Source organism: Juglans microcarpa x Juglans regia, chromosome 8S (genome assembly GCF_004785595.1).
Source record: "Juglans microcarpa x Juglans regia isolate MS1-56 chromosome 8S, Jm3101_v1.0, whole genome shotgun sequence".
In the NCBI taxonomy this organism is placed as follows: Eukaryota; Viridiplantae; Streptophyta; class Magnoliopsida; order Fagales; family Juglandaceae; genus Juglans; species Juglans microcarpa x Juglans regia.
This window is the reverse complement of record NC_054609.1, coordinates 5,930,133-5,948,799: the sequence shown is the minus strand read 5'-3', so window position 1 is coordinate 5,948,799 and position 18,667 is coordinate 5,930,133. Positions and strand designations below refer to the sequence as shown.

The window sequence follows — 18,667 nt, the reverse complement described above, 5'->3', positions numbered from 1 at the left end:
CGATATAAGGCTCGTCTCGTAGCCCTTGGGAACCGGCAGGAGTATGTTATTGATTATGAAGAGACATTTGCACCTGTTGCCAAAATGACTACTGTACAGACTATCTTGGCACTTGCTGCGTTGCAGGGATGGTCTCTCCGGCAGATGGACGTGAAGAATGCGCTTCTACATGGAGATTTGAAGGATGGAATTTATATGTCTCCACCTCCCGGCATGTTTACTACACCTTCCTCAAAGGTTTGTCAGCTACGCCGATCTTTGTATGGATTGAAACAGGTTTCGCATGCATGGTTTGATAAATTTCGCTCTACTTTACTTGCTTTTCACTTTACTCAGAGTCAATTTGATTCCTCTCTATTTCTTCGAAAGACTTCTGCAGGAATTGTACTGCTTCTGGTATATGTTGATGACATTGTGATTACTGGCTCTGATACTGAGTTAATTAAGCAATTACAACAGCATCTCAAGGCCTCTTTTCACATGAAAGATCTTGGTCCCTTGCAGTACTTTCTTGGCCTTGAGGTGCAGATTACTCAGACTGGTATATTGTTACACCAGCACAGATACACACAGGAACTGATTTCATTGGCTAGTCTCCAATCGGGTAACTCTGTTCTTGCTCCCTTGGGGGTAAATCTTAAGCTTCGTCAGGAGGAAGGCGAACTTCTCTAAGATCCATCCTTGTATCGACAGCTCGTTAGGAGTTTGAACTACTTGACGATTACTCGTCCTGACATTTCTTTTGTTGTGCAGCAGGTCAGTCAATTTATGCAAGCCCCCCGACATCTTCACTTAGCCGCTGTCTACCGCATTATCCGATATCTGAAAGGCACCTCTACACACGGGTTATTCTTTTCTAAGGAATCTTCCTTACAGTTGGTGGGGTATAGTGATGCTGATTGGGCCAGATGTGCGGATACTTGTCGCTGTGGCTGGTGCATGTTTTTAGGCAATGCACTCATTTATTGGAAGAGTAAGAAGCAAGACAGAGTTTCCAAGTCCTCCACTGAGTCTGAGTATCGTGCTATGTCTTTCGCATGCTCTGAGATCACATGGCTTCGTGAGTTATTGGGTGAACTTGGTTTTCCTCAGCTTCAGTCCACTCCTATTCATGCTGATAATACTAGTGCTATTTAGATCGCCGCTAATCCTGTCTTCCATGAGCGTAAGAAACATATCGAAGTCGATTGTCATTCCATACGAGAATCCTTTGACAAACATGTGATTACTCTTCCTCACATTTCCACCGAACATCAAACTGCCGACATATTCACCAAAGCTCTTTCTCGGCACTGCCATCAGCTCTTGGTCGACAAATTGATGCTTCTTCATCTTCCAGCATCAATTTGAGGGGGATGTTACGGAGATATGGGATATGATTTATTGTATTTTTGGTGATAATTTCCTTTCTAGCTAGATTAGATATTGCTGTAAATACTTACCTTGTATAGCATATTAGAGGCATAGAATCTGGCGACAATCTTGTATATTCTCTTCTATATAATGAAAGCAAACCCTCGGTAAAGGGCATTCAAACCAATTTGACAGTATATAATTCATGCAAGCATTTCTTTCTGCTACTCATATAGGAACTTCATTAATTATTACATGGAAGCACCCACTACATGAACTTTAACGTTAAGTTCATCTTCTAGAAAGGTGTATTCAATGTGTCTAAAACCATGTTTGTTATCAAACAACAATATTAGTAGTATTATCTCCTATCTGTGACTATCCTTGTCACTCGTCCTGACTCTACCAGACATAACAAAGGACCTCTATTACTACTGATCAAAAAAACAAAGGACCTCTATTACTATCAGCGCACAATTAAGCACAATGCGGGGGTTTTGAGCTTTCATACATTGAAAAAATACATATATCAGTGACAATCACAAACTGACACTAAAGATAGTTTACAATGGTGGTCACAAACATTTTGGCTGTAGCATGACTCCCTTCTGTCCTGACCATTAAGTGGTGGTTTTTTTTAATTTTCAAAACACCTCCTAAAGACCACTTCTCTGTAGGGTATTGAAATATTAAGTTCTTTATTTTTCATGAATGCAGTCGCAGTCCGGAGGTTCTTTGGGCTCAACGTTCTGATAAGGTTTATCTTACCATTGCTCTACCTGATGCAAAAGAGGTTTCTGTGAACTGTGAGCCGCAGGGCTTATTTAGTTTCTCTGCTAAAGGGCTGCAAGGTGAATTGTTTGTGTTCAGTTTGGAACTTTATGGCCCAATAATGCCTGAGGTGAGACCAATCTTCATATTTAGTTTATATGGCCTACCCGTTTGTATATTATTTTCATATCTTTTTATTTCTTGGATGAGTTTGGCTCACATGGGAAGGGGAGGGAGAAATCAGAACCAGTGACTTTTGCTTCATAACGCATGGTCCCAAGCCGATTAGCTTTTTTGTCATCCCATGGTGTTTGTTGTGTGTATGCTTGAGTTAAAATAATGTTTGGTAATCATGTTGTCAGGACTCGGGAGCCGCTCAAGTGTGTAGAATATTGAAGTTTGTATTTTGAGCAGTATATTGATTTAATATAACTGCCTTGTCCAACCAGTTCTGTATACCATAGTTAAGGAAGATTCAATTCACACTTTGATTTGTCTTTGCTGTTGTCAAAATTTAGGTACAAATATATCACTTTCATCACATCCAAATGATCACCAGGCTGTCAGTTCCACTGAAAAACTTGTTCTTGCACACATCCCACTGATAAGCATCATCTTAACATTATTTTTCTACCAAGGATAACTCTCCTTCGATCCTTGTCTCTTTTGTTTCTGCTGTACCCTCCTTTCTCTTTTTGGTTCCTGTGCCTAGTACCCCACTGCCCCTCAACCACCAATCCTGTTGCAACTCATCACTACCACTTGCCACCCATGCTTTTACCATGAAGCAGCCACATTGAGTTGATTGTTACCTTTTAATAGCACAGTTAGACTAGCTTTTGGTTTTTCTCGATTGTTTAAGTGGAGCATTTAAGCATGTAAAAGCAATGCAGCATTCTTCTGGTATTGTTCAAACAGTGAAGGATTTAAAAAATGTAGTAGGTGTTAAGCTGATGTTTATATTGCATCACTTTTGCTATGAATACTTTTTTTGGGATAATTAACGATTACTTCATTGATAAAAAAAACAAAGGCATAATCCAAGTACACAGGACGTATATAGGAGAAGCACACAATTGGAAAAAGGAAAAGAAAATACAAGGAAATCATGAAAACTTAATACCATTGAAGTCTATAGCAATTACCCAAAGGAACAAAGTATTGAGGAAGAAACTTTTAAGCTGATCCATTATCTGCTTATGGTCATCAAAATTTCTTCTGTTCCTTTCCCCCCAACTTAGAATAATGATAAGTTAATGGTTTAAGAGTTTCTTGACAAGTTTTCATTCTGTTCTTCCAAGTTCATTTCAACTTAACCTTCTGGAATGATTGGAAGTTTGTAGGTGCATTGATTTTTTACTCTATGGTGCAGGTTTGTAAAACTCAAGTTGGGTTGAGGAACATTCTATGCTCAATCCAGAAAGAGCAGAAAGGTTGGTGGGAAAGACTATTAAAGTCAGAAGAAAAACCTGCTCCTTACCTTAAGGTTGATTGGAACAAATGGTGTGATGAGGATGAGGAAGGGTCAACTTGTAAGTTCATATGACAGTTTCTATCTGTTTGGTTTTGTCATGTGAGCATTTTCCATGTACCTTACAATGTTTATACACTGGGCCTGGATTTGAGAATTCATATTATGGATGGGATTCCTGCTTACTTGTGTGATGATTTCTTCCATTTTATTACTTTCTGAGGATTATGACTTGCATTTTATTCATGACTTATCTTGGGTGGAGTTAGGGCTGAGCCAAAATCCGACTCTGACTCCACTTCGACTCTGCTCCGGCTCCGACAAGTTAGAGTCAAAGTTTTTTTTAGACTAAATGTCGGAGTCTGAGTCGGAGGTGGCGTTGGACCGACTCTGACTCCGCTCCGATCCAACTCCGACTTTGATATTGTACATATGTTATAAAAATATATGTATTTTTCTATATATTAATGATATATTTTATATAACTAGAACTTATTTAGTTAGTTAAATTCAATAATATACTAGTAAGTAGTATGAGCTAATTATTATAAAATAATATACTTATACTATAATATAAATAGACCAAATTGAATGATAATAGTTTAGTATATGTAAACAATGAACATCATAGTATTACTACCATTTAATACTAATGTATAATAACACTAGTATAATAACATGTAATACTAACGTGTAGTATATAATTAAGTTAGAAATGAGTTAGACACTATTATAATAACATGTAGGATCATGTAATTAAACACTATAGTACAAGTCTATAATAGAAATAAGTTAGACACTAGTATAGTACAAGTATAATGAGTTAATAAGTTGTAATACTAATGTATAATAACACTAGTATAATAAATTATATTTAAACACTATAGTACAAGTCGATTTAAATAGCAATTGTTAATAATCAATACTAACAATTTAATTGAGTGATGAAAAAAATTATAAGAACTATAAATAGAATGATAACATATAATTAGACACTATAGTATGATAACGTGTAATTAGACACTAGTGAATTAATATTTACTAATAATCAATACTAATAATTATAAAAACCATAAATAAAAAAATTTAGGGCTAAAACAAAGATTAAGATTAAAATTAAATTTAGGGTTTAAAAAAAGGGCTTAGTTTAGGGTTTAGAGGGGTGAAAGAAAAAAAAAGCTTAAAACAGGGTTTAGGCCCTTTAAGGGGGAAAAATGGGTTTAGAAGCCCAAACAAAGCAACCCAGCCCACATTCAAGCAAAATGGCGTAGTTTTTAGAGCAAAAAGGGCATCGTTTTGACTTTGGTGTTAAGTTTCTAACCCCCCTCCCCCCCGACCTCACCCTCACACTTCACTCTTCAGTTTCTCACTTCACTCGAGTTTCTCAAAACACTAGACTGAGCCGCCTTCTTCTACCCACCCAATCTGTCACCTCTTTCTCTCTTCTCTCGCCGTGCAGCCATCCATTGACTTCCCCTCGCCATCCGACCTCACTAAGTCACTCACTCTCATCAACGTCACTCTCTGCCCATCGAGTCATCGCCGTGCCACACTGCCCATTGAGTCATCAGTGTCGGTTCCAGCACCTTGGTTCTTAAGTGCCTCTTCCGTTCACTCATAATTTTAATTTCTTGATTGATTTTTTTTGTATGCTGATTTCCAGATTTTTTGGGTTGATTTTTTGTATGCTTAATTCCAGATTTTTTGGTTGATTTTGTAACTTTGTGGGTTGATTTTTTTGGCATCTGCTAGGGTTGATTTCTTGGTTGATTTTGTAAATCTGACTCCGCTCTGACAAGTCGGAGTCAGAGTTGTAGCGGAGGATACACAAGGCGGAGTCGGCGGTCGAATTCGACCTCCGACAAAGTCGGAGGTATGGCATTCCGACTCCGACTCCAACTTGGTCAGTGCTCAGCCCTAGGTGGAGTATCAAGTGCCTGGAAATTTCTAGCGGATAAGTGCCATCCAGGCTATTTTGTAGTTATCTTGAAACTAATGGTTCAGCATCAATGTCAAATTAGATTTTACTTCTTGTGTAGTTTACTTGATCTGAGGCTGAGTTTTTTATGTTCTTTTGTAGCTGATTCGGCCTCTGATGATCACAATGCTGTGGTAATTTGATTCCCGCTATTTACTGTAAAGAATGAGCAGTGCTGTTAATAAATTTACAATTTGTCACCTAATCATGTGCTTTGGATTTTGTTATTATGCAGTATATTGGTCAAGATGACGGAAGCAGTGATGATGAAGGAATGCTTTGTGAGTGTAAAACTTCACTCTTTTATAGGAATCATGCATTGAATGATATTCTGAATGCCATTCAGTACAACATTCCATGTGTTCTCATTGTAGTTTTTATTATATGAACAGAAAAAATTTCCTTGCATTTCTAAAATTTTATCTGTAAACTATGCAATGCATGTTTTTTAAAATGTTTGTTATTTTTTTGTCTACATCGTTGCAAGAGAATGAGTCTTTCTATTAAGTACGAGCACTTTGTGCATGTTTGGGATTTAGGTGGGTAATATAGCTTTTTGCTTTAGGGTTTTAGTTGTAGAGCTTAAGTAATAAGCTCTACTATTAAAAAGTTTTTTACTATTTGGTAACCATATGTCTAAAGTACTTTCAAACATATTACATTTATTTAGAAACAATATAAAAAAGTGTTTTTTGATGTAGAAATGTCATTTGAGGTAGTGTCATGCCTGCGATAAGATCATAGGGCAAAGCTGTAATTATCTGAAATTTGTATGGGTAGTTTTGCCCATTGACAATTTTTTTTTTTTTTTTTTTAAATTGGAACTACGTTCCGCATTATCCGGAAAAGCGAATATTTTGATGATTTTCATGAAACGTATTTTTAAGTTTTTTTAGATTAAAAAGTAATTTTATCATTAAAGAGCATTTGAGGCTATTTAAGTACTTTTTATGATCCCTAACGCAATCCCAAACAGGCCCTTTGTCTCAGTTGATTACATTTTTAACTTTCACCCACTCCTTTTTCCCGAGAAAGTAGAAACCTGACTAGCATTTCAAGACACTGCTAATTGAGTGCATATATTTTTCATAAATTATTGGGTATTAATAATAAATGTGTTGGCTATCACTATTTTTGTTAAATGTCCATGTCTTGTTATCTTTTCACTTTTTTGTTTTGCTTTTAACGGTATTTGTGTTTTTTTTTTCAATGTTCTTTTTCCTCTGTTCTGATATGGAAGATAAATGTATTGACAGATCTTCCCGACTTGGAAAAGGCAAGAGGAAACTAGCAATAGTGACAGCTTACAAGTAACATGGAGCTGCTATTCATGTTCCGACCACTCTTCTTAAAAATAGGAGTAGGGAACAGTTGAAGAATTACGGCCATGACTTGGGTTTGTATACATCGGGTTAACTTCATGCTCAAATAACAGTCAGACCTTTCGATTTTCAGATTTTTACCTTTGATTGGCTTGCATGCTTGAATGCCTGAGAGGGGTTTATCCGACAACTAATTTATGGAGTTCTAAGGGCTCATTGTGTGTGTTCTGATTTTCTTAGCAGCCTAGAAGTAGAGATGATGTCTTGACAAGAAGAGTTTTCACTTCCTAACATCATAGTTTTATATTGACTGCACACTACTTCTACCATTAGGTTCTTCTAGTTTTAACAATTTTTTTTTTATAAGTAAAAATATTATATAGATATATATATATATATATCAAAAGGAGTAATCAAGTACATTGATATATACAAGAGAACACCTTGCCCATAATAGAAAACTCCTAATAACCCAAAAAGCCTATGAAAAACAATCCAAAATACACCAAGCCCGACTCCAACCCCTTGTTTCCCGTAGAACTAAAACTCTGCCAAAAACCCCACCCCAACCCCTTGTTTCCTGTCTTCACAATGCCCTTCCTTTCGACTTCCCTTTAGTTGAGCTACCACCCTTAGCGTTGTAGTTAATTGTCGAAAAAAGACGTTGTAACTCCCTGCTTTTGTTGAAACTTAATTTGGTTTCAAGCGAGTGGCTTGCCTTGATTGTAGTAATTAATTCTTTAAATTGGTCTTCACATCCTCTATGTGAAATTCTCATGAAATGCTGAATCTCGTTAACTTTAGGCAGAATCTAATCTGCTATTGGAGGAAGAAAGACCAAGGGAGCCACAATATCCCCAGACACAATATCCAGCTGCACTTTCGACTCTAGACAAGGCACCAATGCCAAATCCATATTCAAATCTCGTATCTCATTAGCAACTCCATTAGTTATCTTCAATGGTATGACATCAAGTCCCTTAACCTCTAGTGATCCTTTATGTGCAACTTCGGCAGGTCCTTTCACCAATGGTATGACACCATTTTCCTTCAACTCCGACGAAAGAGCCATAGTTTCTTCGGGTACAGAAGTCACCTGAGGCGAATGACATTATATTACAAATGTCTCTACGTCGATACTCGACATAGTACCCACTTCAAATAACCCATACTTCCTTTTGACCCGCCATACTCTTCTAGATTTGGTTATAGGAACAAGGCCGAATCCGATTTTTCGTTTTCCTTTATCTAAGTTTAAAGGATTCGAGTCTATCTTAATCTTATTCTTTACAACCCTATTGCCTTCAGTTGAAAGTAGGTCTATTTTCGTAGACAAAAAAGCTATCGCTGCCTTCAATTCGACAAGTTGGGTTTCCATCTCCTTTAAAGAATTATGCATCGCGACAAGTTGGTTGGTTCTAAGGCATGATCTGCAAACCACTTATATTATTCCCCTCACTATGAACCCCTGAATCATGACCGGTCTTCAGAGCTGCCGCATATGATCGTCTTGCCACCATGGATGTACTTGGGTCTTTATGATTCACTTCCAAGTTGATATTCTCATTCTTCTTTTGGTTTTCCTTCTTTGACCCATCAGCAAAAAGCATATATGTAGCTCTGCGTAACTCCAAAGCAAATTTCTCCCAACCCAGACCTTCATACCCTTCAGGAATGGCTACAACACTCCGCCGGCCTCCTCCACCATATTCGGTGACAATTAAAAACCTACCATACTTATTGGAGCATCTTTAAGCCATGAATGTTCTGTTGCCTTCGCGCAAGTGTTTTGTGAAGTCCAAATTTTTCCCCACTTGTAATATTGCTTCCATCGTAGCCGTCAACCATTCTAGACCACTGTGACCCATCACTACAAATCTCCACACCCTTCTACTTCTCTCCACAATTTTTAATGACGATCTCCATGATTCTGGCAAAAGTTCAAAAGCCTTCGATTCCACCCAAAAGCGCACCAGCTAACCCGTACTGATCAACCCTTCGACTTTAGATGTAGGGGCATCCGATGCTGAAATGCATCATTCTGTTGAGTAGAAGCAGTGCACAAAAGTGTCTGGAGTTATCAGGTGGGGAAAAACAAAGCCTAGAGGCACACTAGGTTGGTAAAAGCATAACCCCTTAACTGAGATAACGGAAGCTTCTAGTCACCGGAGGATGACCAGCGTTGGAGACCCCACAATGGGGTCGCAGAAGTCCGTCGAACACGTCTGTAACGATGGCTAATGCAAAGGCTCAGGTCACGTGAAGTAACGGAGGATGTAACGGAAAAACAGCAAAATACTCCCAGTCGCCGGAAAAGGATCGATGTTGGATGCCTCACAACGGACTCATCGGAGTCCATCGTCCAAGTCTGTGGCGGAGTTGAAAGTGCACGGTGACAGTACGACACCTTCGACAGAGATGAAGTGAGAAAACTAAGTTTGCTGACAAGGATCGACGTCGGACGGCCCTCAGCGAGGACGTCGGGGTCTGCCAGTCTCGTCTGTGATGGAGGTGAGATATCACACTCCGATTGATTGATGATGGGTGAGGGGTGGCAATGGGTTGGTTGAGTTAGGATTTCTCGCTTCACTGTTCACCCATGGGAATCGCAAGGTGTACAGAGAGAATCGCAAGGTTTTTTGTTTCATATTTATAATTTTCAAACTAGTTTTAACAAATTGTCTGTGCCAACTCCCAAAACTAGACATTTCATTGGATTTCCACTTCAATCTTTCTGTCAAACTTATCCAAAAAATAAACTCTTTTGTCAAACTTAGCAAAATGTTAACTAAAAAGTTCAACATATGAGAAAATTGATTTGACACATCAGCACGTAAAATCATTTTTGTAGGATTTCTGCATAGACAAATTAATTCTCTCATTGTTTGCCTATCTTTATTAGTCCCTTTGTAACCTTCCTCATCACTAACAAAGGGATTTTGTGAGCTGATGATGAAGTGTGGAGATGAAAAAGTGAAAATGGATGACACAGGAAACAATTTGGGAGGAAAAGTTCAAGCTTTGGAGACAAAAGTAGAGATGAGAAGTGATGGATGATCCATTTAAAATATGAAATATTAGCGACAGTAAGGTATATGCTAACTTAATACTCTCGGTAGTTAATTAAAAAATTCAATTTATAAGAAAATGGATTGACACATCAGTCTGTAAAATCATTTTTATAGGATTTGTGTAGACAAAATAATTCTCTCGTTGAAATTTATTTGCCTATCTTAGTTAGTCCCTTTTAGATTCCACCTCGGCCGTCATGATAACCCGTATCTTTTGTCCTTCTCTGTGGCTCCTAATCCTCGGATGGTTTCATTTTTGCTTTGGTAAATGATTTTTCTACAACATTTTGTACAATATATTATATAATAATATGTTAAATGAAGAGTATTTTTATAAAATTATATTATAAAACAGCGAGAAGAAGGAAAGGGAGGAGCCTGACTGAAGAAGAAGAGAAGGAAGGGAATGGAAGAGACAGAGTATAATGCACAATAATTAAATTATGCAAGCACAAAATAAATAGGCGGTTAAACCGACCATATGCATGTATGCGTATGCAAAAATAATTGTAATAAACATATAAGCTTTATTAAAATTAACAAGCTTAAAGTAATTACAGGCAATTGGTAGTGCAGATTTGCACTTATAGAAATCAGGGTTAAGTAGAGTCAAGAACAAGGTGGAAAGGATTAGGGGTTTTCTCTCGAGTGAGTTCTGGAATGAGCTCTGCCTTAGCTTAGAACGAGGTTCTCCTTTTATAGAATAAGGAGTTCCTGTTTACAATCATTAAAGTAAAACAGTAAATTAATCCGTGAGTGAACAGTAGGGTAACTGTTTAAGCACGGGGCACAGGGTGTCATCATTGTGTCTTCTTAGCTGTCCTTGGACGGCTACTTTGGCGCAAGACGACAAATTAGGATTCGGTCGATTCTGTGTCTTCCAGCTGTCTCTATGGGCGGCTGCTTTAGACTCAGAGTGTCAATTAACTCAAAGAGGACTATGGTCGGTCTTCTTTGAACTCAAGTAGTAGTCAATCATCTTCCAGCTTTGGAATGCCTTCTGAATCATGACCAAAAATATTGTTGTATGAAGCCTCAGAGGATGCTTCCGAATTTTCTTCAGAATTATCACTCGTAGACTTAGACAGTTTTTGTTCCAACAATTTTATCAGATCTTTTTTACCAAGTTTGCGGAGGATGTTATCTTTGGCAGACTTGGAAGATTTCTTCGAGGATGAGCTGGTGGCTTTTCCTCTGGATGAAACTGTTGGAGAATCAGGGGCCTGAATTACCAAAGGGTATTCAGGTATTGCTGAACCAGATTTAATTGCAGGGAATTCCTTCTTGTCTTCTAAATCAGGGGCGACTTGAGGGAAATCCTTAATCATCTGGCTGATCACTTTTTCAGTATAACCATACCTATCCCACCATTTTGTGAAATAAGCTCGGTCCATTATATTGGCATTTTTCTCATAAGTCCATTTGAAGATCCATGGTAGTTTGTAGGTCTTGCAGAAATGGAGCTCATAAGGAAACATCTGGGAATGCCAGTTCAATTTTGTACCAGCAAATTGTTGATAAAATGTAAAAGCTCTGGCGAGCTGCTCAGGGAGATTCTGGGGAATTAAACCAAATAGGTCCCACCATTGGAGGAACCAGTAAGGGAAAGTTCCTTTGAATCTTTTATCAAAATTGATGAACCATGAATGGCTCATATCAGGTACCTGAAAGAACATGAAACGTCTCCAGGCAGTTATGTAATCAAAATAATTATAACTTAGTGCAGAGTCTTGGAGTCTTTTAAGAGTGGATGGGTTGGTACCCCATTCATCTTCTGTGATGACTCGGAGGATATAAGCACTATGATAAATTAATTTGGTGGAATCATTCTTATCATAAATGGGTTTTATGATAAGAGAGTTGGTGAGAATTAAAATACTGGAGTAATACTGGAGATTTTTTGAGGAATCTTCAGGTATCCAGTGGAAATTAGGGGGGAAATAGGAAGAGGCTATTTTAAACGGATCTGTAAAATTAGAACGGCAGGGTTCTATATGGAACAGATGGGTAAGAAATGGCTTCTTCATATACATAGAATTTCCTTTTGGGAGGAAAAACTGAGGAGTAATCAAAGTAGGTCCTTTTGATGCAATTGCTTTCGCATATGGATCAAAAGGGGTAGAAACCGTAGACGCGAAGGTCGACGGTTGCGCAATTTTACCAAGAGGTGTGAACCTATTGGCAATATCCAGTGCTGTTGAGGGAGCACTGGGCACAGTGGATGATCCAGACTCATTCTTGATGAGTTTTATACTGGGTATTGGAGGTGGGGGATTCGCTCTCTGTTTCTCTTTTCCTTTCTTTTTGCTGACGCTCATGGTTGGGTGTCTGCAAGAATTCTCTGGTAAGAAAATCAGGGATAGAATTATCAGTGCCTTTGATGTATTCAATATCAAAATCAAAAACACTTAATATGCCTTGCCATCGTGCAAAAATATGTTTTGATGCAATGTTTTGAACATCTTGTTCTAAAACAAATTTAGCACTCATGCAATCAATGCGAAGTAAAAACTTCTTATTTAACAAATCAGATTGAAATTTAGAAATACATAGTACTATAGATAATATTTCTTGTTTAATAGTACTATATTTCTCTTGTGCAGGGTTCCAGGTTACGGAATGCAATCGAACAATTTGTTCAGAAGAACCTGGTGAAACAGATTGTTTCAGAATGCCACCATAACCAAGTTTTGAGGCATCTGTTTCAACTATTTTAAATGAATCAGAAGTGGGGATACCAAGGCACGGCAGAGTTTTGACATGTGCTTTGATTTTCCTCACTATTTTAGTATGAATTTCTGTCCAAGGAGGAGGATTGGAAAGAAGTCTTTTGAACAAAGGACGACATTGTTTCCTCATATCCTTGTAGAAATCAGCAACATAGTTAAGAGATCCTAGAAATCTCTGTAACTGGTTTTTGTCAAGAATGACATCAGGAAATTTGTCGGCAAAATCGATGGCTCTTTGGATGGGCCTGATTTTTCCTTCAGAAATATCATAACCAAGGAATCTGATCTTGGTTTGGAACAGTTTGATCTTTCTGGCAGAAACGACAAGACCATTGAGTCTAATGATGTCTAGAAACGAATTTAAGTGTTTCCAATGTTCATCAATAGATTTTGAAAAAACAAAAACATCATCTATGTAGACGATGGTAAAAGCAGTGAACGAATTGAAAATGTCGTTCATGATATGTTGGAATTCACTAGGGGCATTTTTGAGTCCGAATGGCATCACATTCCATTCGTAATGACCAAAGGGAGTAACAAAGGCTGTCTTATACCTATCTGACTCGGCTATCTGGATTTGCCAGAACCCGGATTTGAGGTCAAATTTGGAAAAGACGACAGCATCACTCAACCTATGAATTAAGTCATTTTTGTTGGGAATAGGGTACCTAATCCACTGTAAGACTTTGTTCAAAGGTTTGTAATTAATGACTAGACGAGGGGTACCTCTCTCTAGTTCGGCCTTTTTTTGGACATAAAAAGCTGGGCAAGACCAAGGGGACTTACTCTCTCTAATTATGCCTTTTTTCTTTAAATCAATAATCTCCTTTTTGCAAAATTCTAAAGTCTGACTATTCATTTGAATTGATCTGGCTTTAGTGGAGATTGTGCGTTCATCAAAATTTTTGATATAGGGTAGAGAAACGATGTGTTTCTTCCTATGCCAAAAAGCATTTGGTAAATCAGAACAAACATAAAAAACAAGACGTTTGTTAAAATCATCAATTTTTGAAATCAGAATGGGCGAAGATAATTGTTCAGAAATCTTTTTGTATCTTATTTCCTGTTTAAGGAAATTGAGATGTTTTTGTTTTGCAAAAAGTAAAGATTTCAAACCTATATCTTGATCAATCTCTTGACGAGATGCAAATTTGAATTTGACTTTTTGACCAAAAGGGTCGGTAGTAATACCATCTTTTTCAGTCAAAAAATGATATAAAGCAGAAATAAAAGGAATGCCTAAAATCACTTTGTCAGACATGTTTTTGACTAAAACAGAAGGGATTTTAAAGCAAACATTATTTTGACAAACATGAGCGTTATTTAGCTCAAAAGTAATTTTCATCTGAGATCCATTTGCAGAAAACAATCTCTCAGAAGATTTTTCAAAATACTTGCTAGGAATGAGTCCTTCCTGAATACAATTCAGGTCTGATCCGGAATCAATCATAGCAACAACAGAGAATTGAAAATCATGGACAACCACAATGGTAACCCTTGAAAACCATTTTGGAGGAATGGTATGATGGATTAAACAAATCTGGTTATCAGCAGCTAACTCATGTTGGCTAGAACCAGAGTCGTTCGTTTGCTCATTATCAGAAGGGATGTCCTGATCAAGTTGTTTATCAATTTTGAACACTAGAAATTCTTGTTTTAAAATCTCATTTTCAGATTTAAGGTTGTTAACCTCAGATCTAAGTTCAACGATTTCTTTTTTAACAAGATTTATTTCGTGTTGCAAATCATTAGTAGAAATTTCCTTGGGTTTTTTCTTTTGAAATCTTTCCAAGGTTTCTTGAAAATTAATCCTGTGTTTTGAGGGTTCTGGTTCTTGACGACCCAGAAGCTTCTTTAGCTTAAGAAGATATTCTTCTTTGAGCTCAGGATTTGTAATTTGAGAAATCAAGGTTAGCAATAAATTCTCTTGTTCTTCAGACTTGGTCAGAGTATGAATTGTCTTCCCTTTAGTCTGACAACAAGTATCATTACAATTGCAACCTAGCTTAGGACCAGTAGAATCTAGAAATTCAGTTTCTGAGTGATATTCTGAATCACTTGAACTGAACTCGAGGATATCAGATGATGAAGACGAAGCTATTTCTAGGAGTCGAAATAGTTCTTCTTTATCATTGTTATCAATATTCAACTGATTAAGCTTCTTTTTGAATTTTTTATCTTTTTTGGCTTTCTGGGGACATTTATTAGCAAAATGCCCTGGATTGCCACAGATATAACATTTTCCTTGAGAAGAATCTTTAGATTTCTTTTTCTTAGAAAATGGCTTAGAAAATGGTTTTTTATAAGTTTTCTTGTAAAATTCATCATGGGGTTTTCTGCTGATACCACCATGAGGTTTAGAAAACTTGTGTCTCCTTTTAGAGGGAGCTATAGCAGGAAGTCCAAATTGTTCACAAAATGTTCCCATATCGTATTTAGCTTTCTTACTATTTCTCATCTGCTCTCGGAGCATCCTTTGATCATTACACATACTAATACCAAGTTTCTTTATTACAGCACATATATCACCATAGGTGTATGTATCATAATTAAGAGACCCAGCAATAGTAAGTTCATCCTTCACTTTATAGGCAAATAAGCGAGGTAAACCATCAATAAATTTCTCCTTCCAGTAAGGCTTCTGGCTATCATCACGAAGCATTACTTTGGAAATAAAAACATCTTGGTACCATCTATAATCAGACATCTGATGACATTTAAGATTATTTAACTGGTCGCTGATACGACTGGTTATTTCAGATGGTGTGCCAATAAAATGTTTTAAAATTGTATAAATCAAAGTATTAACTCCATCAGATTGAGCAGATCTAATGGTTTCATCAAAAATCGGGAACCCTTCATCATTACGCTTGACAGCGTTCTGAATGGTTTCCTTAGCATCTCTGGTTAGGTGTTTATCCCACCAGTTTCTTAAAACACCGGAAAATTCTTGTGTTAAAATCTTAACAATATCAGGCTGTCTGATATTATTATTCACATAAGCATTTGCTACAAGGGACATTTTACTCATAGTATTCATGATCTCTTGTTCTGAGAAACCATCAATATTCCATTTGTAAACCTTGTCAGCAGAGTAAGAAGATTGGCTTTGAAAAACTTTTTCTTCAAATTGTAAATCAAGAGGAGTAGGCCTGGAATACCAATTCTTCGTCAGACTCATTGGTTTGGGTCCTTTTGAAGAAAATGTGGCGATTTCAGGTTTTAAAACAATATCTTGAAAATTGTTTTCAAATAAATCAAGATCCTTTTCTTCAGAAGAGTGATCGGTAGAGGACTCGTCTGTAGTATCAACTAGAACTTCTTCTTCTATTTCTTTGTTAGACAAAGCACTAGTAGAAGGCTGTTCTTTTTTCAGATCTTTAAGCATTTGATCAATCTTATCTAAAGTCTGTGCCTGAGGATTTTTAAAATGAATTTTGGCTCGACTTTCTGGTAAGATAATCAAGGGTTTTTCAATTATTTTCTTTGGTTGATCTGTATTTGAAACCAAAGGAATAGGATCAGGTTTTTCAACCTTTTCTTCAATCCGATCTAACTGTTGTCCGATCGTATGAAGAGCAAGATTCACAAAGTTATTTTGAGAAATAACATTTTTTGTTTCTTTGAGAATCTTGTCCTTCTCAGGATCTCTGGAAACAGTTTCCGAGATTTTGAAAGGTGAAGCAGATATCTCAACTCCCTTGTGGGTGATGAGGACAGTCTCCAAAGGTGGATGGCTTGACTGAACTACCATCTTACCTTCTTCCTGGACAAAATCAGTTTTAACAACGTTCAAAGTATTGTTTGAAACGTAAATATTTTCAACAAAATCAAAGAAAAGAATATGCTGTTGCTGCTTATTCATTTCTTCTTTCCATTTCCGTTTAACACGTTGCTTTTCTTTTTCAGAATACTTTGCATGATAGGCTTTTCGTCTAGCATTATTTTTTGAAAGTTTGTATTCTTCAAAAAGATAAACAAGATTAAACACAAATGGTTTATTCAACACAGTTAAACTGTGATGAATCTGAGGAGCAACAGGAGCTACCATCTCTGAAGTTGTGGGTGATTCAGAAGATTCCTCTTCTTTATCAGCTTCATTATGAATAGGCTGGTCTTTAGAGGAACCAGCACCCTGTGCTGAGTAAAAAGCAGAAGTAACTTGAGAGGACGTAGAGAGTCCTTTTAATTTTAAAGCAGGATTAACAGGTTGGGTAGTTTTAACAGAATCTTCCAGAAATTGTTTGAGATTTTGGTCTCTTCTTACTGGAATTTCTGACCCTTCAAAAGAAGAACTAGATCCAGCATAAGAATTTCTTCTTAGCCCTGGAGATCTATTCTGATCAAAACTAATTTTAATGGTTCCATCCAAATACTGTTGAATGTTACTTGGATAACTATCAACAGGGTTTCGAGGGATAGCGATTGGAGGAACTTCATCTTCCAAGATCCATTCTTTGGGAAGAGTTATATCTTTCCAAAAAATCATTCTTGGGGTAGAAACTTCCGCATCTGGGGTGGAACTCTGGATCAGTAGAGTTTTTCCCTGGATGGGTTTTGCAATTGCTCTAGGATTTAAATTCGTTTTTAAAAGACGATAATAAATCCTGTAAATCAAAGTGAGGGGTTTACTCCCTTCAAGCATATCATAACCAGAGGTCAAAATATTTCAAGTTAAACATTTTGAAATATGATTATCATCAATAGCAAGAGTTAAATCAGGATAACAATTAAAATGGACTGGTCCGTTCGTTAAAGACGATTGGATCATTCCGAGAATACTTGTTTCAAAATGATTGAATCTGGCATCCCTTAGACAGAAAAGAACGGATGCATCGATGCCTCTCCTTGTTAAAGGTTTGGCAGCAATTTGGACAGATCCAATATGTATGTATCTAAATCCTTCCTGGAAAAACTTAGCCATTTGTTCTTTTGGGAACAGGTAACATTTTTCTTGGGATTTAGATATAGCATAAGTTTGTTCAATAGTACGCACGCAATTTCGTGTGTGCAAAGTTCTTTCAAACCAGTTGGTCCGATAGAGCTTATTAACATCTAGATTTGGAATCTTCCATAATCCCAAAGCAGAAGACTCAACTGCTTCAAAAGCACAGTCTTCCTCATTCACAATGTCAGGCGGCATAGCCGACCTGGAATTAATTGTTGAATTGGATCTATTTATCCAACTCATTTTGTCCTAGGACAACACCGACCGTCGCATCTCAGGGGTCTGCGAACTTACCACTCTCGGCCCTCGGGTTTGCACCTATATCTGCCCTAAACGCCAACCTCGGCTTAACACGGGACTTACCAGGTACCTCACCTACTTGTCGAAAGATGATCCTGAACCAACCAAAGTAGAAACTCCGGGTGGGGGTTGTCAGAAAACAAAATAAGTTCAACAAAGAAGAAGCAATTCACAACAATTAGATACCAGATTGGCTCTGATACCAAGACAGCGAGAACAAGAGAATTTATTACTAACCTTGATTTCTCAAATTACAAATCCTGAGCTCAAAGAAGAATATCTTCTTAAGCTAAAGAAGCTTCTGGGTCGTTAAGAACCAGAACCCTCAAAACACAGTAAGTTCATCCTTCACTTTATAGGCAAATAAGCGAGGCAAACCATCAATAAATTTCTCCTTCCAGTAAGGCTTCTGGCTATCATCACGAAGCATTACTTTGGAAATAAAAACATCTTGGTACCATCTATAATCAGACATCTGATGACATCTAAGATTATTTAACTGGTCGTTGATACGACTGGTTATATCAGATGGTGTGCCAATAAAATGCTTTAAAATTGTATAAATCAAAGTATTAACTTCATCAGATTGAGCAGATCCAATGGTTTCATCAAAAATCGGGAACCCTTCATCATTACGCTTGACAGCATTCTGAATGGTTTCCTTAGCATCTCTGGTTAGGTGTTTATCCCACCAGTTTCTTAAAACACCGGAAAATCCTTGTGT

At 37.3% G+C, this 18,667-nt stretch overlaps 1 protein-coding gene across 1 annotated transcript; it reads left to right on the top strand.

Moving 5' to 3' along the window:
- The first annotated feature begins 1,503 nt into the window (after positions 1-1,503).
- LOC121244160 (co-chaperone protein p23-2) lies at positions 1,504-6,864 on the top strand. Its single transcript, XM_041142194.1, has 6 exons — positions 1,504-1,520; positions 2,071-2,254; positions 3,497-3,656; positions 5,676-5,707; positions 5,809-5,854; positions 6,830-6,864. Exons 1-6 carry the CDS (start codon positions 1,504-1,506, stop codon positions 6,862-6,864), a joined length of 474 nt encoding a protein of 157 aa, XP_040998128.1.
- The last annotated feature ends 11,803 nt before the right edge of the window (positions 6,865-18,667 follow it).